The sequence below is a fragment of the Notechis scutatus genome, chromosome 4 (genome assembly GCF_049901735.1).
Source record: "Notechis scutatus isolate UNSWTSFEM ecotype Mainland chromosome 4, rNotScu1.2, whole genome shotgun sequence".
NCBI lineage: Eukaryota > Metazoa > Chordata > Lepidosauria > Squamata > Elapidae > Notechis > Notechis scutatus.
The window spans coordinates 9,177,379-9,200,457 of NC_142012.1; the positions used below are offsets into that span (position 1 = coordinate 9,177,379).

Consider the following 23,079-nt stretch of genomic DNA (forward strand, 5'->3'; position numbering starts at 1 on the left):
AGACACTTGGCAGCTGCTTCCTACTTATGACCGTCACTATGTCCCAAGGTCATGCGATCCACCTTTTGCGAGTTTCCGACAAGCAATGTCCATTGGGAGGCCAGGTTTACTTATCAACCAGGTGACTAACTTATTGTTTACAGCTGGGTTGTTGGTCTAGTATTAACCTTTGTGTTAAATCTTTGCTGATCTGGGTGTTAATTGCTAACGAGGTGATTTTTTTGGTTTCCTTTTTAGCTTTTTGATGGTCTCTTTTGAATGGTATGCAGAAGTTGTGTATCTCTGTGTCTGTTGATGGGTGATTTGGCTTCCAGGATTTTGTTATTGTACAAGTCCCATCTTCATATTTTATCAACTTGTGAGCACGACCCTTTAAGAGGGGGGTCAGAAAATAAAAACTAGATGTGAAAAGTGACAAAAGATGGATGTGTTTAGTTGTGAAAAGATAAAAGACAACTGAGAAGGAATGGGTGCATTCTTTAAATACCTAAAAGGATATCGCAAAGAAGGCAGCCAATATGTGTTCTCTTCTCGTTCCAGAGTACAAGACACAGAAATGTGGATTTAAGTTACAGGCCAGGCAAATTCCAACTGAGCTTCGGAACAACTTCCTAGCAGTCAATATAGTTTAAGCTTGGAGCGAATGACTCAGGGGAAATGCTGGATTCTCTTTCTCCTTCATTTGTTTATTCATGTGCCTGGGAGACTTTAATTTGAATTCCTAATTCACTAATAGGAGGCTGGCCTGACTTTCCAACTTCATTAGTCCTTTCCGAATTCCATTAACAATCATACACTGATCAGATGAGTCAGGCATTTCCAAAGCCACCATGACCAAATGCAGAGAATGAACAGAGCTGGGAAGGACCATCAAAGCCATGAACTCACAAAAGAACCATCACAAAATAAAACTCCGAAACCAGATTCTGTGACCCACTACGCAGAGTTTTTGCATCAGAGGTGGTCTTCAGCAGGTTCTGGCCAGTTCTGGAGAACCAGTAGATGAAATTTTGAGTCGTTCAGACAACCGGCAAATACCACCTCTGACTGGCCCCACCAACCCCATCTATTCTCTGCCTCCTGAGTCCCAGCTGATTGGCTGGATCGTCTTTGGTTGCCCTGCATAGGAGAACGGAGCTGGAAAGCAGGTTAGTGGGGTGGGGAGAGAATGGGGTTTTGCAATAACCTTCCCCCAGGAGTGGGGAGGGAATGGGGATAACCTTCCCCTGCCATGCCCACCAAGCCATGCCCACCAAGCCATACCACAACCACCAAGCTACGCCCACAGAACCAGTAGTAAAAATTTTTGAATCCCACCACTGTCAAAATTTGCATTACATAGAAACCAGGATGTTGCTCATACTTTTTTTAAAAAAAAAGCTTGACTTAGTACTCTATGAGCATGCAACCAATGAAATACAGGTAGTCCTTGACTTACAACAGTTTGTTTAGTGACCGTTCAAAGTTACAACGGTGCTGAAAAAAGGTACTGAGAACCATTTTTCACACTTATGACTGTTGTGACATCCCTGTGGTCACATGATCAAAATTTAGATGCTTTGCAACTGACTCCGATTTATGATGGCTGCCAGGGTCCTGTGATCCCCTTTCGCGACCTTTTGACCAGCAAAGTCAACGAGAAAGCCAGATTCACTGAAAGAACCATATTATTAACATAACAACTGCAGTGATTAACAACCTTGGCGAGAAAGGTCATAAAACAGGGCAAAGCTCACTTAACCACCATCTTGCTCAGCAACAGAAATGTTGGGCTCAATTGCGGCCGTAGGTAGAGGACTACCTGTAGATGATTTTGAGGTTCACCAAAACAAAGAGACTTACTGGATTAATATCAAGAAACGTGTCGTGGTTCTGTTTATTTGGGTGCATGCCGTCCACCGACTTGACGTACTTCTCCTCAGCATGAAAGAAATGGGGGAGCGATAAGAATATCGGGGCCCCTGTAACAACAGCAACAGTAACAAAACGGTGAAAAATGAACAAATAAGGAATTATCATGTATCCATGTATTTTAAAATACCTCCTGTACACGTCATGCCCTTGTTGGAGTCTGATTCTGAGGGGGAGATTGAGCAGCTGACAGGGAATGGGAGTGTGGCTCCGGTGGCTGTGGAAGAAACGGGGGAAGGGCACAATCCGGCTGGCCATTCAGAGGAAGACCCAGGGCCATCCCCTCTTCATCCTAGGACACAGAGGGAGGAATGGAGAAGGGAGCAACATGGCTTACGGGAGAGGAAAGGGCCCTGAACACTTTCATTAGTTGCAGCTGAAGGAACAGGATATAAGAAGGGCATTTGCACACAGCACCTTGCTGGAAGCAAAGAGTATATTATCTTTGTCAAGGCTTATCTGGGTTTTGGTGTCCTCCCAACTGTGGTTGCTGCGTTATCCTTTGGAAGTCTGCAATTTATCATCCTGCCCTGCTGTGTTAATTACTTCAGTGTGGTTTGTGTTAGTTTTTTTTATTTTGAATTATCTTTACTTTGGGTTGGACTGCATTTCTGCCCTTCATAAACTGTTTTTTGAAGGGTTTGATCTCCAGCCGAGGATAATTGCACATTGGGGGCCAAGTTGGAGGCATTAAAGGGAATTTATTCTATTTGTGACTTTGTTATTTTTGTGTCACGCCTCAGGTCATCACACGACCAGATTTCAGAATCTTTTTTCAAATGCAACATGTTGTCAATTCATGTTATCGTGCTCATTCATCCATCTGTTAAAACTCAGAAACCGATTGCTATCAAAAATTCTGTAATACTGGCAATTATAGAGCACTGTCTATGGAGATTCTCGGTCATCCAGGTCATGGTTGTCCCAAAGGTGCCTTTTTTCAAGAGGCAACTGGACTTTCTGGTTTTTTCTTTGAAGACATTTCGCTTCTCATCCAAGAAGCTTCTTCAGCTCTGCTAGGATGGTGTGGAATGGAAGGATTGATACTCCTTGCAGACAGCTGGTCATTTGCATCCTTTTTAGAGTCATTGAGGCCACTTGGAGATTTATCTATGTCCTCAGGGTCACTTGAGTGGTACAAATGGGTGTGGAGGGCTGTTCAATTTTGATGTTCTCTGTCCACAGTTTGGACAGAGAAGACCACTGGTTTGAAAGAGGGGGTCAAAGAGGCTATCTATGTCAAAATTGAACAATATAACTATAGTTAAATAAAACAATATGCAGTGTAACTGTAATAAAACAATATTGTTATAAGTATATAACAATATATACTTATGATCTGGATTCAAAATTCTGATGCCCTCCCCCAGCCGTGGTCACAGGATTGCGTTTTGCGTGTTCAGCAACCAGTCTGCATTTACGGCCATTTGCAGCATTCCTCAGTCATGTGACTACAGGGGCGGTTTTTTTGGTCAGAAACCAGCATTTGATTGTGATTTCCAGCCAAAAAAAAAAGTCCATCGTGTCCACTTCATGACCACGGTGTTTATTTAATGACAGCTGCAAAAATTGTCACAACATTGGATCAGTCATGTGGTTGCCTTGACTTACAACCCTCATGACATATGAGGAAACTTCTGGGCTCCGTTGTGGTTATAAATTGAGGTAAGGTAAAGATAAAAGTTCCCTTCGTACATATGTGCTAGTCGTTTCCGGCTCTAGGGGGCAGTGTGCTCATCTCCGTTACAAAGCCAAGTAAGAGCCAGCGCTGTCCAAAGACGTCTCCATGGTCATGTGGCCGGCATGACTAAACACCAAAGGCACACGGAACGCTGTTACCTTCCCACCAAAGGGGTCCCTATTTTTCTACTTGCATTTTTTACATGCTTTCGAACTGCTAGATTGGCAGAAGCTGGGACAAGTAAGGGGAGCTCACTCCGTTACGTGGTGCTAGGGATTCGAACTGCCGACCTTTCTGATCGACAGGCTCAGCATCTTAGCCACTGAGCCACCGTGTCCCTCTCGTAAGTGAGCAGTACCTGTTAAAAGGACTTATAGAGACGGGTACTCGACTCCTTCTGGTTTGTGACTGACTCACCTTGTTTGCAACCTGTGACATTTAGGATTCCAGACCCCATACAGTGTCCGGCAGGGACACAGAATCCAGCATTGTCTGGATTAACCGAGACATTGGCAAAGATTTTCAAAGGAGGTGTAAACCGGTACGTTGGAATTCCCAAAACGGTTAACTCTTCCTCGAAGGTTAGATATATGGATCTGGAAAAGAACAAAATAATATAAAGAGTCCGCTTTGGTTAAGGCACGTACATTTCCAGAGATAACCCAGGTTGACACCTTATGCAGGTTGTTTATATGCTTGCGTGCATGCCATGCCCTTAATCGGGGCAACCTTAAACACTCAAAGAACCATTTGGACCTGTTTCCCACAGAAAAGAAAACACCGAGAGCCACAAAACTTGGATCGGCGTGGTCAACTCAACGTCACTCCCACCCAGTCACATGACCTGCCCCAGCCACGCCTACCTGGTTTTTGTGGCTCTGGGTGTTTTCTGTGGGAGGTGGGTCTCTCTCTCCCTCCCTCCCTCTCATTTCTGTTTTTTTGTGTTTTACCTTCTCAGGACAGGTGAGGAGTGACTGGGAGGGCAAGGGGCAGGGCCAGCCAGTGGTGGGATCACCCAACAGGGAGCCACAGCAGAGGGCCCAAAGAGCTGCATGCGGCTCCAGAGCCCCCTAAGTGTTTATGTCATGTTTTACAAGCCACAAGCACTGAGGGGTCCTCGGTGTTTTCTGAGCTTGGTGGCTTTCTTGCAGATGTTGCACTAAGAAACTAGGTATCATCATCAATGCTAAAAGGGGGTGGATTTGCTCTTATTTTTATACGCTAGTGGCTTGCGCCCTGGGAATGTTCTTGATGGCTTGCTGTGAGCTTGTTTCTCTGCATTGGTAGTTTCTTCACTGGGGTATTTTTTTATTGTTAGTCTAGTGTTAATCTTGGTTTGAATTTCTGCTCATGTGGGTGTTGGCTGCCAGTGAGGAGGGGTTTGGGGTCTGTTTGTTTCATTTAGGATTATTTGATTGTCTCTTTTGAGTGGTATGTAAATGTTGTTTATCTGTGTGTGTCTGTTGATGGCCGATTTCTCTGAATGCTGGGCTTCCAGGAATTCTCTGGTGTTTTTGCATTTGGCTTTGTTTAGGATGCTCAAAGTTTCCCAGCTGAAACTATGGTTAAGTCTGTTCATATTTTGTGAAATTAAGAAGTTTTTATCAAGTCTTTGACTGTTAGTTGGGGTTCATGGATGCACACTTCTAGTTTTCTGCCTGTTCATAATGGAACATCAGCAAGAAAACCACCAAGCTTAGAGAGTATCAAGGATGCCACAGTTCAACCCTAAGTAACAAATATTCTCTTCTATTGATACCACAATGGCTGTGTTCACTAGACACAATACAGGTAGTCCTCAACTTATGACCACAATTGAGCCCAAAATTGCTGTTGCTAAGTGAAACACTTGTTAAGTGAGTTTTGCCCCATTTTACAACCTTTCTTGCCACATTTGTTAAGTGAATCGCTGCGGTTCAGTATTAGTAACACCGTTGTTAAGTGAATCTGGCTTCCCCACTGACTTTCCTTGTCAGAAGGTCACAAAAAAGGATCCCATGACCCCCGGGACACTGCAAAATGTCATAAACATGAGTTGGGTCACCCAACATCTGAATTTTGATCCCTGGACCATGGGAATGCTGCAACAGTCACAAGCGTGAAAAATGATCATTAAGTCACCTTCTTCTGCGCCGTGAACGGTCACTAAACAAACTATTGTAAGTTGAGGACTACCCCAGACCGAGGTGGGAAAAACCTTTTATTGTAATGGGAAATATGACACTGAGAGTTCAAGCAGACCACAAACAATCCAAGATGAGTCAACAGGCCAAAGCTATGATTCAGTCTTGAATTCCAGCCAATGCTTCCCGTTGTTCTTACCTGCAGAAGTCTGTAGAGAAGATATAGATCATTTCATCTTTGTTGATCAGTGAGTGGAACGTCCCTCCATCGGTTCCGTTGATCATGTTACTGCTGGGTGTTGTCCACCAGTCTAGCTTGCTATCAGGAGAAGAGATCAGAAGGAATCAAGAATTAGTTTTAGACATAAAAGAGAAATCCTGCTGGGTCGAAGATCAAAAGGCCTCTTTCACCCAGGATCTGGTATTTCTCCACCTCTTTCAAAACAACCCCAGGCAACATCTTGTGAAAGCAAAGTCTAATTACGGACTTGAGTTTTTCAAGATAAGGAAAATAAACACAGGCAATCCCTAACACAAACCCACCCAGAATAAATTCTTTCCCAAGCCGCCTTCTTTCTTAATGGGTTTTCCTGAAACTCAACTGGCCAAAAGATAGAGGCGATGTTCCTTGAAGCATCCCCCCTACTTTTTCTGTACTTAATCAGAGACACCGAGGAAGAAATAATTCTTAAATTTTTATCAAGATTGAGTCTGAAGAAGGGAAGTTTATCCCATGGAGACTGAACGGCAGTATCCAAAACCTTTTTTTTTAATGCAAACTATTAAGAATTTTTTGAGAAGGATAGGGAAATCCACTGGATCTAATGGATCATTTTTACAATAGGGGGTTTGATCTATGGGTTATAGGGCTGGGCCTAGAAACCAGGGGACAGTGAGTTTTTAGTTCCACTTTAAAGCACGAAAGCCAGCTGGGTGACTTTGGGACAATCACCAAGAGACGGTAAGTTCTAGTCCTTCCTTAGGCATGAAAACCAACTGGATGACTGTGGGCCAGTCACCAAGAGGCAGTGAGTTCTAGTTCTGCCTTAGGCATGAAATCCAGCCGGGTGACTTTGGGCCAATCACCAGGAGACTGTGAGTTCTACTTTTGCCTCAGGCAAGTAAGCTGGCTGGGTGACTTTGGGCCAATCACTAGGAGATGGTGAGTTCCAGTCCTGCCTTAGGCATGAAAAATGGTGAGCTAACTTTGGGCCAGTCACTCTCCTCAGCCCAACCCACCTCACAGGATGGTTGTTGTTGAGAAAATTAGGAGAAGGAAGGAGTATTAGGGATGTTCTCCCCCTTGAGTTATTTAAAAACAATAATGAAGGCGGGATAAAAATCAAATGAATGAGTTAAAATATAAGGTGAACATTACAATGTGCACTGCCACAGAGATAAAAAAGCACCAGTGGAGAAGAAAAAAAGAAGGAACAAACATTACTCTTTGCCATTCCATTCAATTACTCTTGTGAAGTCCAGGTAGTTCTTTTCTCCAGATAACATGACATATTCACCATCATCTGTTGCATTCATCTATATAGGGGGAAAAAAACAGCAAGAAAGGATTTTTACTTTCAGGCAGCTTTTCCAAATGGGAATAAAGTATACACATATCAGACACAAACAATCAGGATAATTCCTGTAGGTGGCAGCATCAATGATTTATTGAAGCCTATATACAAGAATCATCATCATCATCCTCTTTGAATGACCCCATAATTCCTTGCGGGGTGGAGACGGGGCAACTGAATGGAGCTGAGTGTTTTAATGGCTGGATGCTCTTCCTATCGCCAATGCAGAGGTTTTTTTTCCCCCAGATATATTCTCAGTGTGCCCAGAGAGAGAAATATCTGCCTCTACCTAGGATCAATCTCCCCGCCTCCTGATCGTGAGGCGAGAGCTCCACCTTTAGGCCACCACACCACTCAAGCCTATATACAAGAATCTGGCCAACTAAATGGTCAGCACTAAATTGGCGCTGGATAAGGGCCAATGAAATTCAAGGAGGGCTGGTTTTGGAAAGGGCTCTAAACTGATGACACGTTTTACTCCACCCTCTAGTTCTGCCAGCTCTTCTTCTACATCCCAAGCCTTTATTTGATGCCTCTTCCTATTATAAGGAGGAGCAAATATATTAACATTCGGAATCCTCCACAGACGGGCGCCAATATAGAACCATTCTTCTTGTGCTGTTTTTTTAAAATTAACTTTTGTTTTAAAAAAAGGGAAAACTTGCAGCCTGTCAAATAAACAATCAACCTGGAGCACAATCTGTATTCTCACACAATGATTCCAGACAATTCTAGCTTATCTAAAGCTGGGGAACTCCAAGCAAATGATTTATTGGTAAGCACCTTTGCCTGGGTGAAGAAGGAAACTAAGACCACCATGTGATGCTGGAGGGAGTAGCAGGGACCCCCCTCCCCCATATATTTTGCTTCTTGGACCAATTTGGGTGGTTGGCTGTCACCTCCAAAGTTCTACATGGCTTGGAACCAAGTTATATGAAGGACTGCCTCTTCCTGGTTATATCTACCTGACCCATCAGAGCGAGGAGGCAGGGAATGTTATGAGTCCCATCTCTTATGGAGGCCCATCTAGCGGGACCAAGAAGAAGGGCCTCCTCTGTAGTGGCTCCCTCTCTTTGAAACGACATCCCTGAGGAGATAAGATTGGCCCTCACTTTGACTTTCTTTCACCAGGCCCTGAGGTCATGGTTCGGCCAAAGAGTCTGGGGACTCCAGAGTGTTATGGAGCCCAAGAGCCACGGTGGCACAGTGGTTAGAGTGCAGTACTGCAGGCTATGCCTGCTGCCTGCAATTTGGCAGTTCGAATCTCACCAGGCTCAAGGTTGACTCAGCCTTCCATCCTTCCGAGGTGGGTAAAATGAGGACCCAGATTGTGGGGGGCAATAGGCTGACTCTGTAAACTGCTTAAAGGGCTGTAAAGCACAATAAAGTAGTATGTAAGTCTAAGTGCTATTCCTATTGCTATCAAGTGGCTGGTCTGACTTGTCACAGAACTGGGCCTCAAGACTATTTTTCCTCTTTTTTTTAAAAAAAACAACCCTTAAAACTGTCATAAACTTCCTTGAAGTCTAATGCATCTCTTTATTTTGCTTCCCCACAATATACCCTGTGCTGAAAAGAGACTGGCAAGCTGTCAATTACCTTTTTTCTGCCCTCTTTTTCTGCCTCTTAAGGGCAAATTATATATATATATATATATGGAAAAAAAGACAATGGCAATCAGCTGTCTGAAAGGGCAGCTGTTAATCTCATTTAAAAGAGTCAGGGAGCCATAATGAGATGCTAATAAGCAGAACACCCAGGAGATATTGGAGTCTATAGGATACTGGACAAGCGCAGCATATTTTAATCACTGCCCTGTTTAAAAAACAGCAGGGGTAACAAACCTCATGCAATATTCATCAGGAGCACACAAGACTGCCTAGATAAGCATTTCCATACTCTCTGACCTAAACTTCCCCAAAAGCACGAAGCTGACTCCTTGCCCCAATAAACTCCTTTTATTTAGTTTACAGCGAATTCCACTCCAGCAAAGTCCCAGCCAACAGCCTTTCAAGATATTTCACAATTATAGACCTTTATCAGGCTTGGAGAGTTGCCAAGCCAATATCTTTCAGAGGCCACACTGTAGCAGGCCATACTTGGCAAGAATGCAGGAACAGATGTTCACCCAAATGAACTAATTGTTTCCTGCAAAACCCCACTACCCTTTCGCTGTTGATTCCCTATGGGAGGGGCCATTCACTGTCCACTTGTGCTTTTACTCCCAAGTTGACCCTTGTTCTTTAAGTGTTCCCTTCTTCGGGTAGCTCTGTGCATACACACACACTGGGAACAGGCTCCAGCTGTTCTTCTGCCTCACTGATGTCCAACTCTGAAGGCAGCTGATAACTGTCAGAGGGCCGTGGCCCTATCTCTGCCTCCGACGCAGAGCACTCATCAGACTCCCCAACCTCCTCACTGTCCGAATCTGCTGCCAGTTCTGCTGGCCGCTGGCGGGCCATAACAGAAGGAAAAACGGGCTGCACAAGCGGCAAGCAAGCAAACCGCGGGTGCAGGAAAACGTGCATCAACTAAAAGCAAAGACACGAGAAGGGCAGCCCATCTACCCTCGGCGACAAAAATGTTACCTGTTTAAAATAGCCAAAAACCGGATCGACGCCGGGTAAAAATTTGTGTACCGCCTGCAGAAACTTATCCGTGTACCCCCATAAAATCTCTTCAACTGTATGAATGGTGAACATGTCTTCTTGGTAAGCCAGCAACAACAGCTCTGCAGGAAAACGGAAAGGCGAATTCCGAGCCATATTCATTGCCGTCTGATAGTAAGGAAGAAAAAAAAAAGAGACGTTAAGACATATATTATCATGAAATTGTGATCTGCAACAAGAGGTATTTATTGGTTACTGGTAGACCCCAACTTACAATTGTTCATTTAGTGACTGAAGTTGCAAAAGGCGCCGGAAAAAAAAGCGACTTATGGACATTTTCCACATGTTCACGCGGTCAAAATTTCCACATTCACCTGGTCAAATTCTGGACGCTTGGGAACTGGTTCATATTTATGACAGTTGCAGTGTACCTGGGATCATGGGATCCCATTTTGTGACCTTCTGCCCAGCAGAGTCAATGGGGAAGCCAGATTCACTTAACCACCACTAACCACTGCAGTGCTTCACTTAACGACTTTGGCAAGGAAGGTCGTAAAACTCACTTCACAACTGTCCTGCTTCAGAACAGAACTTTCGGGCTTAATGGCGGTCAAAAGCGAATGTCTACCTGTATTTATCAGGTATTCAATAAAAACACAAAAAATGTACTTGATGGACAGAACGGAAGTTATAAGGGTTAAAAAAGTACCCATTAGCCACAGTTTTAAAAGTTACAGTTCACATCAAGAGAAGCAAGCTGTCATGCCCCTGTTGGAATCTGATTCCAAGGGAGAGATGGAACAGCTGACAGGGAGTGAGAGTGTGGCTCCGGTGGCTGTGGAGGAAACTGGGGAAGGGCACAGACCGGCTGGGCATTCAGAGGAAGACCCAGGGTCACCCCCTCTTCATCCTAGGGCACGCAGGGAGGAATGGAGAAGGGAGCAACGTGAGTTGCATGGTTTACGGGGGAGGAAAGGACCCTGATCCCCTTCATTGGCTGCAGCTGGGAAGACTGTTTAGAAGGGCAAACTGCGCTTTTAAAAGTTGCTGGAAGCAAAGCGTGAAATTATTCTGGTTTGTCAAGTCTTATCTGAGTTCTGGCGTCCTCCCAAGTGTGTGTGGTTCGTTATCTTTTGACGAGTTGCGTGGTTTACGGGGGAGGAAAGGGCCCTGAGTTCTGCCGTCCTCCCAAGTGTGTGTGGTTCGTTTTCTTTTGATGTCTTCAATCCCTTATCCTGCCCTGTCTCGTTAATTGCTGCAGTGTGGTTTGTGTTGGTTTTTATTTATAATTTATATCTACTTTGAGTTCAGACGGAATTTCTTCCCTTTGAAAACTGTTTTTGGGAGAGTTTTTTCTCCAGCCAATGATAACTGTACATCGGGGGCCAAGTTGGAGGTATTTTTGTGACTTTGTTGCTTTTGTGTCACCCCCTGGGTCATCACACTAACTTTAGAATTGGAGCGAAGATGTTGACCTCATTGAGTGGCTTCAAATGTAATTGCATTCTTTCATTTTGATTCATTTTCAAATGATGCCAACCAATCACAGAATTGGTTGGGGTTTTTTCCCCCTAGGAGCCTTCAACTACAAGATTCTCCTTCCGGCCAATCCTTATCACCTAATCATTCAAGGTCAGTCCAAGGATGCAGCTTGTAGCAATTGGCAGAACATCTACAGATAGTCAAGGAGAGAAGCAACCTAGAACTAAGGAGAAATGTCCTGACAATTAGAACAATTAACCAGTGGAACTGCTTGCCTCCAGAAGTTGTAAATGCTCCAACACTGGCAGTTTTTAAGAAGAGATTGGACAGCCATTTGTCTGAAATGGTATAGTTTCCTGCCTGGAGGTTGGACTAGGAGACCTCCAAGGTCCCTTCCAACTATTCTATTTCTATTTCTACAGTATTTCTATTTCTATTCTACTCTATTCTTTACCACTACAATTGAGCCCACAATTTCTATTGCTAAGCTAGATGTAAAAAATTGAATTTTGCCTCATTTTTACGAGCTTCCTTGCCATGGCGGTTAAGCGAATCACTGCCGCTGTTCAGCGAGTAACACGGTTGTAAAGTGAATCTGGCTTCCCCATTGACTTTGCTGGTCAGAGGTTCGCGAAAGCCGATCACATAGCCCCCCGGGGACACTGCAACCATCATAAATATGAGTCAGTTGCCAAGCACCCGAATTCTGACCAGGACTATCTGTATAATACCTCAACGCCGCCTCTGGAAACCCACTAACAAAGATGCTGAATTTCTAAAGCTGGAAACAGGGGGGGGGATGATTTCAGGAGGCAAGGGCATTACAAGAACTGTCTATGTGCTCTTGCTACTTAAGAGTTGGAAGAGACTTGGAGGTCATCCAGTCCAACCTCTTGTTCAAGCAGGAGACCCTATACTATTTCAGATAAATGGCTGTCCAATCTCTTCTTAAAAACCTCCAGTGATGAGGCACCCACAACTTCTTGTGGCAAGCCGTCCCACTGATGAACTATTCTCACTGTTAGGAAATTTCTCCTCAGCCCCAGGTAGGACTTGTGTCTTGAATGAGCTTCCACACGTTACTTCTTGTCCCCTGGTGAATAAGTCCACCCCTTTTTCTCTCTTTTTCTACTTAGAAAAAGGCCCTCTACAGCTTTGAGGGACACAAATTACAAACCATTTTTATTCCAATTTCAAACACACCAGAGCAGAGTTTTGAATCAATAAGCTCAGCTCTTCAGACAGATCCAGATGTTAATGAAATACTGCGGGATCCTACAGAACAAGGGTCCTCATTTAGCCCAGAATCAAACCCAATAGATCAGGGGTCTCCAACCTTGGCAACGTTAAGACTTGTGGACTTCAACTCCCAGAGTTCCTCAGCCAGCTTTGCTTTGGGAGTTGAAATCCACAAGTCTTAACGTTGCCAAGGTTGGAGATCCCTGCAATAGATCACACAAAGTTGTTGTCGTTGGGTACCCAGTAAATTTCAAGACTTACCACCGCGGGCAAGTTTACTGTCCGGATCCGATCCACTTCTGGATCACCCACGGAGAGCTCTCGCTCAAAATAGTAAGTGCTTGGCTGAAAAGAGGACACTTTTGAGCCGTTCTCCAGAATGTGTACGTCCCGTCGAGATTTCCACTCCCTGACAAAAAAGAGCAAGAGAACAAAAAATATATATATGCAGTTTTCTGCCACAAACCAAAATCATGTAAAATGCAACTCTTAAGGAAAGTCGAGGTTTAAGGCCTTCTCTGCCCATTCTATCTCTATGCACGTTTTAAATCAGTATACCTCAAACTCGGCCGCTTGATTTGGGCCAATCACCAGGAGACTGTGAGTTCTAGTCCTGCTTTAGGCATGACAGGCAGATGGTGATTTTGGGCCAATTACCAGGAGACTGTGAGTTCTAGTCCTGCCTTCGGCATGAAAGGCAATTGGTGACTTCGGGCTAACCACCCAGGAACTGTGAATTCTAGTCCCGTCTTAGGCACGAAAGGCGGATGGTAACTTTGGGCCAATCACCAGGAGTCTAGGAGTTCTAGTCCTGCCTTAAGTATGACAGGCAGATGGTAGCTTTGGGCCAATCACCAGGAGATTGTGACTTCTAGTCCCGCCTAAAGATGAAAGGCAATTGGTGACTTTGAGCCAATCACCCAGGGACTATGAGTTCTGTTTTATGCATGACAGGCAGATGGTGACTTTGGGCCAATTACCAGGAGACTGTGAGTTCTAGTCCTGCCTTCGCCATGAAAGGCAATCGGTGACTTCGGGCTAACCACCCAGGAGACTGTGAATTCTAGTCCCATCTTAGGCACGAAAGGCGGATGGTAACTTTGGGCCAATCACCAGGAGTCTAGGAGTTCTAGTCCTGCCTTAAGTATGACAGGCAGATGGTAGCTTTGGGCCAATCACCAGGAGATTGTGACTTCTAGTCCCGCCTAAAGATGAAAGGCAATTGGTGACTTTGAGCCAATCACCCAGGGACTATGAGTTCTGCTTTATGCATGATAGGCAGATAGTGATTTTGGGCCAATTACCAGGAGACTGTGAGTTCTAGTCCTGCCTTCGGAATGAAAGTCAATTGGTGACCTTGGGCCAATCACCAGGATACTGTGAGTTCTAGTCCTATTTTAGGCATGAAAGGCGGATGAGTGACTTCGGGCCAATCACCCGGGGACTGTGAGTTCTGCTTTAGGCATGACAGGCAGATGGGGACTTTGGACCAATTACCAGGAGTCTGTGAGTTCTAGTCCAGCCTTAAGCATGAAAGGCAGATGGGGACTTTGGGCCAGTCCCTCTCTCTTAGCCCAATCTACCTCCCAAGGTTGTTGTGGGGAAAATAGGAGGAAGGAGTGTTATGTATGAGTGCTGCCTTAAATTACTTGTAAAAGTAATAAAGGTAGCATGAAAAAACCTAACAAATCCATAAGAATTAAAAGGGAGCCTTGAAGTTGCCGTTTTTTTTCCAAAGGAGGTCACCTGTATTAAAAAAAATATATATCTCTGCTCAACTTTGCAAATAAAATACAACAGTTAACAAGCCCAGGCGCTTCCTGTAAACACAGCAGTCATTTTAAAAGAATGTAGCTTTCCAAGCCCGGAGGTTTTCCAAAAGGAAGAACGGCAATGCTGGGTTAAAAGTTTGTGGGTATTTGTGGAGCAAATTATCAGTTAGTGAGATTCCAGATGGGTTTATTCTCCCCATCCATAACTTTTGCTAGAGGCAAAAGAAAAGGTTAAAAAGAAAACAAACAGCATAATGTTCCTGTTTTGTCTATTTTGCATAGCTAACAAAAGCAATTTTACTTAACAAAGACTGCAGTCATCTCAGTTTTCTGCCCAGCAAAGCAACCCAAGCCAAAAACAAAAAAAAAAAAGCTACATAAAAGGACTATTTAAGCGTGCAAATACAAAGGGAACTTCAGTTCCCTGCATTTCTTATTGAAATTCAGGCTCACTCTATCTTGGCAAGTCCGAGCAAACCAGGATAACCGAACAAGGTAGAGGAAAAGTCTACAAAAGAAGATTTTTGCCAGTGCTTAAAAAGCTTTTTTCCAATTGCAACTGGTCATGTCCTTTTAGGTGGCACAGTGTCCTGTACCTGAAGAAAATTTGCACAGATGTCCAGCAGGCAAAGCTGGCTTAAATTTAGACCACTGATCCGGAGAACGAGAAATGCTGAGGGATTTAGTAAAGTCTTTAATAGAATTATTTGCTTTTTTCCCCTCCAGGAGGTCGCCAGAGATGAGTAGCAGCTGAAGCCATACTAAAAGCAAAGCCCTGCCATGAACAAAAAGTATTCTACAGGCAGTCCTCAACTTACAACAGTTCGGTTAGTGAACATTTGAAGCCACAAGAGCACTAAAAAAAGTAATTGAGGACCATTCTTCACACTTACGACCATTTCAGAATCCCCATGATCATTCAGACGCTTGACTCATACTTATGACTGTTGTGGCATCCCAAGGGTCTTGTGATCCCCTTTTGCGACCTTCTGACAAGCAAAGCCCATGCGGAAGCCAGATTCATTTAACAACGATGTTACTATCTTAACAACTGCGGGGATTCACTTAACAACGGTGGGAAGAAAGGTCCTAAAATGGGACGAAACTCACTTAGTGAGCGATGTCTTGCTGAGCAACAGAAAAATTTGTGGTCGTGAAGTTGAGGCCTACCCGTATTTCACCATTTTGCAGCTAAATTTCGGCAGCGTGATTTCAGGAAGCTCGGTCTGCCTGTGCAGGTAGTCCTTGAGTTACGACCACAATTGAGCCCAACATTTGTGTTGCTAAGGGAAACGTTTGTTAAGTGAGCTGGCCCCATTTTACGACTTTTCTTGCCAGAGTGGTTAAGTGAATCATTGCATTTGTTAAGGGAGTAACATGGTTGTTAAGTGAATCTGGATTCCCCACTGACTTTGCTTGTCAGGTCGTGAAAGTGGATCACATGACACACACACACACACCCACGGGGCTACCGCAACCATCATAAATGTGAATCAGTTGCCAGGCATTTGATTTTGGATCGTGTGACCATGAGGAGGTGGCAATGGCCATGAAGTGTGAAAATTGGTCCTAAGTTGCTTTTTTCAGTTGTAACTTTGAACAGCCACTAAATGAACTGTTGTAAGTCGAGGACTACCTATATGAGGGAGGTAGAAGGGTGCTAAAAGTGCATCCTCTCCTGTGCTAAGCTATAAACCATGGCTTATGAATCTCGATAAAAAAGCAAACTAAGCTACAGACAAACCAGCCGCAGAATCCACAAACTCAAACCGGAGTGCAAGCAACATGTTACACACATATATGCACACGCCCTTGATTTGCATCTGGAAGTTATGACGGCTATTCATAAGGAACCGCCAGATTAATTCACAATGCATATCGCAACATATTGCAAAGCATACAGGCCGTGATTCCCAGGCCTGAGGAAACTGCTATATAAGCAAGGGAGAGATTGCAAAAAAATAATATATATTCGTGGTCAGAATATTCTAAGCAATCAAGCATGGGAACGTCTGCTTTGCAACGCAGAATGGGAAGAGGGTTGAATCAGTGGGCGGGCAGGAGACTTAAAGGAACCCAGGGACATTCTGCACATTTATTTTTACAACTGAGAGTGGCTGTTATTGGTTCCTCTCTGGCTCCCACTGAAATCACAACCAGCTCTGAAAACATGGCGTGGGCCTCTCTCCCATGACTAAGACTAGCGGTAGCACTTAAGACTTATATACCACTTCACAGTGCTTTACTAAGCGGTTTACAGGGTCAGCCTATCGGCCCCAACAATCTGCGCCCTCATTTTACCCACCTCAGATGGATGGAAGGCTGAGTCAACCTTGAGCTGGTCAGGATCGAACTGCTGGCAGTGAGCAGTGAGTTAGCCTGCAATGCTGCATTCTAACCACTGTGCCTCCACGGCTCTAGAATCTAGTCCAGAATATTAGAACCTAGAAAGATAGGTCTACAAAGAATTTCTGTCTTTGAATCCCCTGCTTGTACCATACCACAACTGTGGGAGGCAAGCCATTCCATTGATTAACCGGTCTCACTGTCAGAAAATTTAATTAACAATCTGACTTGGTCTCTTCCTATGTTAGTGTGAAATAGTAAAGTGTGTAAATCAGTGTTTTGCATTTCTTGCATCAGATAAGGAGAGTACATCTTTCTCCTTTTGTCCTGACCACTTTTTACAGAGGCATGACTGAGAGTGTTTTAACTTAACTGTATCACCGTTTGGTTTGGTGGCTACAGCGCCTCAAATAGAAAGTCCATACAGAGAGTGGTAAGGACAGCGGAGAAGATTATAGGAAGCTCACTTCCTGTTATTCAGGATATTGCTTATAAGCTCTATGTGCTTACAGTTCAAAGCATCGTTAGAGACCCCACACACCCACTTTATGGTCTGTTTCTGTTGCTCCCCTCTGGGAAGAGATTTCAAAGTATTTCTAGCAGGGCTACCAGATTCTGTAACGGCTTTGTTCCTTATGTCATCCATAAACTTACAGGATTCTTTTTTCCGTCATGTATATGTATACATTTGAATTAGACTTTGATGTTTCACTGTGTCATATATGTGTGTGTATGTGGGTATATGCATAATGGTTATCTTTTGGGAGCTGAATGCAATGATATGTCATTTTAATGTATGCTGATTAGTGTCCATTTAAAATGACCAAATTCTATTCTATTCTATTCTGTTCCGTTCCATTCCATTCCACTCCATCCCATATATTCTGTTCTGTTCTATTCTATTCTAATTCTATTCCATTATTCCATTCCATTCCATTCCATATGTTCTGTTCTGTTCTGTTCTATTCTATTTCTATTCTATTCCATTCCATTCCATATGTTCTGTTCTGTTCTGTTTTATTCTATTCTATTTCTATTCTATTCCATTATTCTATTCTATTCTGTTCCATTCCATTCCATTCCGTTCCATTCCATTTCACTCCATCCCATATATTCTGTTCTATTCTATTCTAATTCTATTCCATTATTCCATTCTATTCTATTACATTCCACTCCATATGTTCTGTTCTGTTCTATTCTATTTCTATTCTATTCCATTATTCTATTTTATTCTATTTTATTCTATTCCATTCCATTCCCTCCCTTAATTCTTCTCTTCAATAGAGATACCTAGCTCCTGCAACCATTCATGATACAGTTTAGCTTCCAGCCCCCTGATCTTCTTTGTCGCTCTTCTCTCTATACTTTTTAGGGCGTCAGCATCTTTTTCATATTGTGGTAACCAGAACTGGATGCAGTATTCCAAGTATGGTCTCACCAGTGTGGTATAAAACGGTACTATCACTTCTCATGATCTCGATGCTATCCCTCAGTTGAGGGATAGTCTCCACAATCTATTCTCTGCACCTTCACCACGTGCACTCATGAGGGCTAGAAACATGCCTTTTACAAATCCCAGCTCTACAGTTCTACAGCAAATTGCAAGCTCTTTTCTTTGGGGAAGAGAAATTCACAACTACCTTCACATTTTCCATTCTTTCCTGGGAACATTCCGTTGGAAATCTTTTCTACTGAATCCCCAGTAATAGTTGAAAACGAAGCAAGTTACTTTACCTGTAGGTGTAGGGGCCAACTTCCTTGACAATCGGATTTTCCCCTTGAAGCACTTCTAAAGGATTAGTCAAGTTAAAAAAATAGACCTGCAGGAGAAGGGGTATTGGAGGATGCTCCCAGAATTTAAAAGCTTCCGAATTATTTCTTAAGACCGTTCCCTAAAGAAGAAAAGGCAAAAAGAGGGGGAAGAAACAATAGACTTTTAGCAAAAGCAGAGCATGCAATTGTACATGAAGGTAGAATAACAAGAGTTGGAAGGGACCTTGGAGGTCTTCTAGTCCAACCCCCTGCTTAGGAAGGACACCACATGCCATTTCAGTCTCTTCTTTAAAAACCTCCAGTGATGGAGCATTCACAACTTCTGGAGGCAAGCAGTTCCACTGGTTAATTGTTCTAACTCTCAGGAAATTTCTCCTTAGTTCTAGGTTGCTTCTCTCCTTGATTAGTTTCAATCCATTGTTTCTTGTCTTACCCTCAGGTGTTTTGGAGAATAGATTGATCTATTCCTGTGCCACAAAGAAGAAGGGGTCAACCTATTCTTCAAAGTACCTTAAATTTTGGAACACTGGTAACATTTTGATAATATCCCTATTTCTCGGACTCACTGTCATGCAGCAGTGAGAAATGAGATGTATGAAAACTACAAATTGTGACTCTATGTACAAACCTCACTTGGGAATAAGCTTTTGTGGGGTTCTTGGTGCTATATATATATATTTTGCAGACATTTCATTACCAAATTAGATAACATCATCAGTGCTAGTAAGGGTTTGGTCGTTTAATCATTTTATATATAATAATGGTTTCTCCTGACGGTGTTGGTAAAAATGGACTTGGTGATTCCTTTTTGTCAGAAAACTGTAACAACCCAATCAAGAAACTTATCAAATTCACTCCCACCAACACTAACAGGCCAAGCCACTTGTTCATAAAATGAGAGCAAACCACACTCCCTACTAGCACTGGTGATGTAACCTAGCTGAGTCATGAAATGTCTTCAAGAAAACAGCCAAGCTCAGTGAGCATCAATTCAACCCTCTTCTATTGGAAATACGGTTTTTTTTCTTTTTCTTCTAGATACTTTAATTTTCTGCCTCTGAAAGTCCCACTTCTCTGCATACAATGGAGCACTCAAAAACAAATTATGCCATTTAATTGGAATCATGTACTCAGCCAAACAACCATTAGTGGCTTCACTATATGCTGAAGCATCAACTAAAACAGACATTGTTTGTTTTAGCAGGGGTGCGGGAAAGAGGGACATACACAGCCCTTCCCAATCTTGTGTTGGTTCAGCCACAGCAACGCAAACACAAGTTGTAGTTTACAATCTCCGGAGAAAATCATGTTTCAGGTTTTGTGAACTATTTGATAAGGTTACATCTCTGGAAAGCTCGCTGCCGCCCTTTACTTATACTAAAAAAAATAATTATGCCCTCATTTAATAAATGACATAATATCATGGATGAGGCAGACACAATTAACTTCAAAACTGAACCATTTTTCTCACCACAAAATGCTGTTTGGGCCAATCAGGCACGTTTGCACCTGAAACTATAAATTCTAGACTGTTTTGTTCAAAGCTACATCCAACTCCAGGATTATCCTCGACTGCCTACCTGCATTTCCCATATCTTAATTTAAACCGTTAAATCTTCGGAGCCTGTTTAGCAAACTCAAGGCCTGGCTATGTATTGCAACTGCAAATTAAACGATGCTTTGCTTGAGCCGAGGTCAAAACCCAGCTCTTTTCTCACTCTTGCCCTAACCCTTCACCAGATGTGCTTCCCTCCAGAGGTGCATCAATTTGAAATTTTTTTAAAAAACTTGCATTCACAAGTTCGGCTGCCTTTTCGGTCTTTGCAAGCGGGCAACCCTTAATGGGAGAGCAGCGGATTGAGAAATTCAGGGTGCAAAGGGTTACGAAGCCCTCCGCGGGGGAGGGCTTCCACCCAGGTGCTGGACACTGTGCCAGGATGGTGGGGCACGAAGCTCAGGGCCTGGATGGGGTGCCCCAGCCACGATCTGTGGCATGGGCGGGCACAGGATGGGTGCCAGGGGGCTGGGAAGGAAGCCTCCCCACCCAAAGTGCAACCGTTCCTTAAGCCCCCACGATCTGTGGCACAGGTGGGCACAGGGTGGGTGCCAGGCAGCTGCAAAGGAAGCCTCCCCACCCAACGGAGACGATGCAACCATTTCTTAAGTGCCCACGATCTCTGGCACGGGCGGGCACAGGATGGGTGCCAGAGGGCTTGCAAAGGAAGCCTTCCAGGCCCCTGGCACCAAAGGAGATGGTGCAATTGTTCCTTAAGCGCCCATAATCTGTGGGCCAGGTGGGCGCAGGATGGGTGCCAGGCAGCTGCAAAGGAAGCCTCCCCACCTAATGGAGACGATGCAACCATTTCTTAAGTGCCCACGATCTCTGGCACGGGCGGGCGCAGGATGGGTGCCAGAGGGCTGCAAAGGAAGCCTTCCAGGCCCCTGGCACCAAAGGAGCTGGTGCAATTGTTCCTTAAGCGCCCATAATCTGTGGGCCAGGTGGGCGCAGGATGGGTGCCAGGCAGCTGCAAAGGAAGCCTCCCCACCCAACGGAGAGGACGCAACCGTTCCTTAAGCGATCCTTCCTCCCCGCCACCAGCACCACCACCATCGGCCGGGGATGGCCACTCGGGGCAGATGCGCGCCTGGCCGCTTCTCACCTCCTTGATCTGGCCGTCCACCAGGTTCTCCATGATGTGGGCCGCCAGGAGGGCGATGCTGGCGATCAGGAAGGCTGGCGCCGCCAGACCCAGCGTGACAAGGCAGAAGCGCTTCATCGCGGCCGGGAGAGCCGAGGACTCGCAAAGGAGGCCGGAGGAAGGAGGGAGCGCAAAGATGATACCCAGCCCGAGAGAGCGCCGGAGGGGATGTGGCAGCGCCTCCTCCTCCTCCTCCTCCTCCAAACGGGCACCTCTTGGCTCCGAGGGGCGGAGGGAAGCCGGGAAACGGAGCGGCGCTTTCCCCCCCGCCCGATGCTTACTTTCGCTTTCCAAAGCGGGCTTGGCGCCTGCTCGGAATGAGCTCAGCCCGGATCAGCTGATGTGGAGGTCCCGTGTCCTCCTGGCTTCTCGCCCCCTTTCTCTCCTTCTCCCTCCTTCTCTTCCTCTTTCCCTTTTTTCTCTCTGTCTCCCTCTTTTCTCTCTCTCCCTCTTCCTCTCCCTCTTTCTTTCTCTCCCTCTTTCTCATTCTCTCCCTCTCTCCCCGACCAGACGCCCAGTTTGCTTCTTCCTTGCCCCGCTTTGTTATAGTTGCACATTGCCGACAAAGGAAAGAAAGAAAGAAAGAAAGAAAGAAAGAAAGAAAGAAAGAAAGAAAGCCAAATGTTAAAACTTTCTCCAGCTCGAAAGTGAGGAAGCTGGGCTGGAGCGCCCTGGGAAGTCGACGAGCGAGCGTTTCTGCAGCGGCGGGTTGGGGTTTCAGCGGGTTTCCCCCTACAATTAAGGAAAGGGCGGGGTTTTTTTGGCTCAGGGGCGACTTGCCTGCAAAAGGGGAGGCTGGGGGGAGATGCATGTGGGTGCGGGTGTCTGCTCAGAGGAGTGGGAATGGGTTGCTTGCAGGGAGGCCGCTTTGCTGAAGGTTATAATCCCTGCCTGCCTGCCTGCCTGCTTCCTCTCTTCCTTCCCATATTCTTCCTGCCTTTCTCTTTCCTCTCCTTCCTTCCTTTTCCTTCCTTCCTTCCCTCACATACTCTTTCTGCCTTTCTCTTTCTTTCTTTCTTCCTTCCTTCCCATATCCTTCCTTCCTTCCTTCCTTCCTTCCCATATTCTTCCTTCCTTTCTCTTTCCTATATCCCTTCCAGTTTTCTTTCTTTCTTTCTTTTTTTCTTTCTTTCTTTCTTTCTTTCTTTCTTTCTTTCTTTCTTTCTTTCTTTCTTTCTTTATTCTTTCCTTCCTTCCTTCCTTCCTTCTTTCCTCCCTCCCTCCCTCCCTTCCTTCCTTCCTTCCTTCCTTCCTTTCTTTCTTTCTTTGCCTTCCTTCCTTCTTTCTTGTTCTCATGTATACCACCAACTCTGAGCAGCTCCCAATCCCAAGTGTAAACATACAAAAACCCATATTAAAACTATAAAATTAACACATTAGCATATTAAAAACAGTACAAACTTCCCATGTGCAATTCTCCAATCTTATCTTCATTGCTGCGGGGCAAAAAGCTAGGTTTTCCACAGTATGATTCAGTTGTTTGTTGTCATTAAAAATCAGCTGGTTTCAAAATGTTGAAAGAGAAAAGACAAAACAATACTAGAGAAAGGAGAAGCTGACTAAAAAACATTAAAATGTGACCTAATGCTATGAAAGCCACACCTCCCCAGAACAATCTCAAGGCTGTAAAGCAGGACCCAGACTTCTGAATTCTCAAGAATTTGGCAAAATGATAAAATAGTAAAGAAATTGAGGGCCTGACTCATAACTGCCTTTGCTCTCAGATGTATGTGTGGTGCCGAGTGAGCCTCAGGAGATGCAGCAATGGTATCTGGAGTCTTTTAACAGGTTTTCGAGTGGAGAAATTACACTTAGGCAAGAAAAACCAATAGTAGCCATATAGACTGGGTGAAACCAGGCTTAATAGCAG

At 44.5% G+C, this 23,079-nt stretch overlaps 1 protein-coding gene across 1 annotated transcript in view; it reads right to left on the reverse strand.

Moving 5' to 3' along the window:
• SCARB2 (scavenger receptor class B member 2) overlaps positions 1–21,523 on the reverse strand; it is a 34,604-nt gene extending 13,081 nt beyond the window's left edge. Inside the window, exons 1-8 of the mRNA XM_026676466.2 lie at positions 21,171–21,523; positions 18,472–18,629; positions 12,881–13,028; positions 9,878–10,066; positions 7,160–7,251; positions 5,915–6,034; positions 4,010–4,188; positions 1,843–1,961 (exon numbers count right to left, since the gene is read on the reverse strand). Coding sequence (XP_026532251.2) covers positions 1,843–1,961; positions 4,010–4,188; positions 5,915–6,034; positions 7,160–7,251; positions 9,878–10,066; positions 12,881–13,028; positions 18,472–18,629; positions 21,171–21,287 — 1,122 coding nt within the window. The 5' untranslated portion in view covers positions 21,288–21,523. The remainder of the gene's footprint in view (positions 1–1,842; positions 1,962–4,009; positions 4,189–5,914; positions 6,035–7,159; positions 7,252–9,877; positions 10,067–12,880; positions 13,029–18,471; positions 18,630–21,170) is intronic.
• Positions 21,524–23,079: the final 1,556 nt, after the last annotated feature.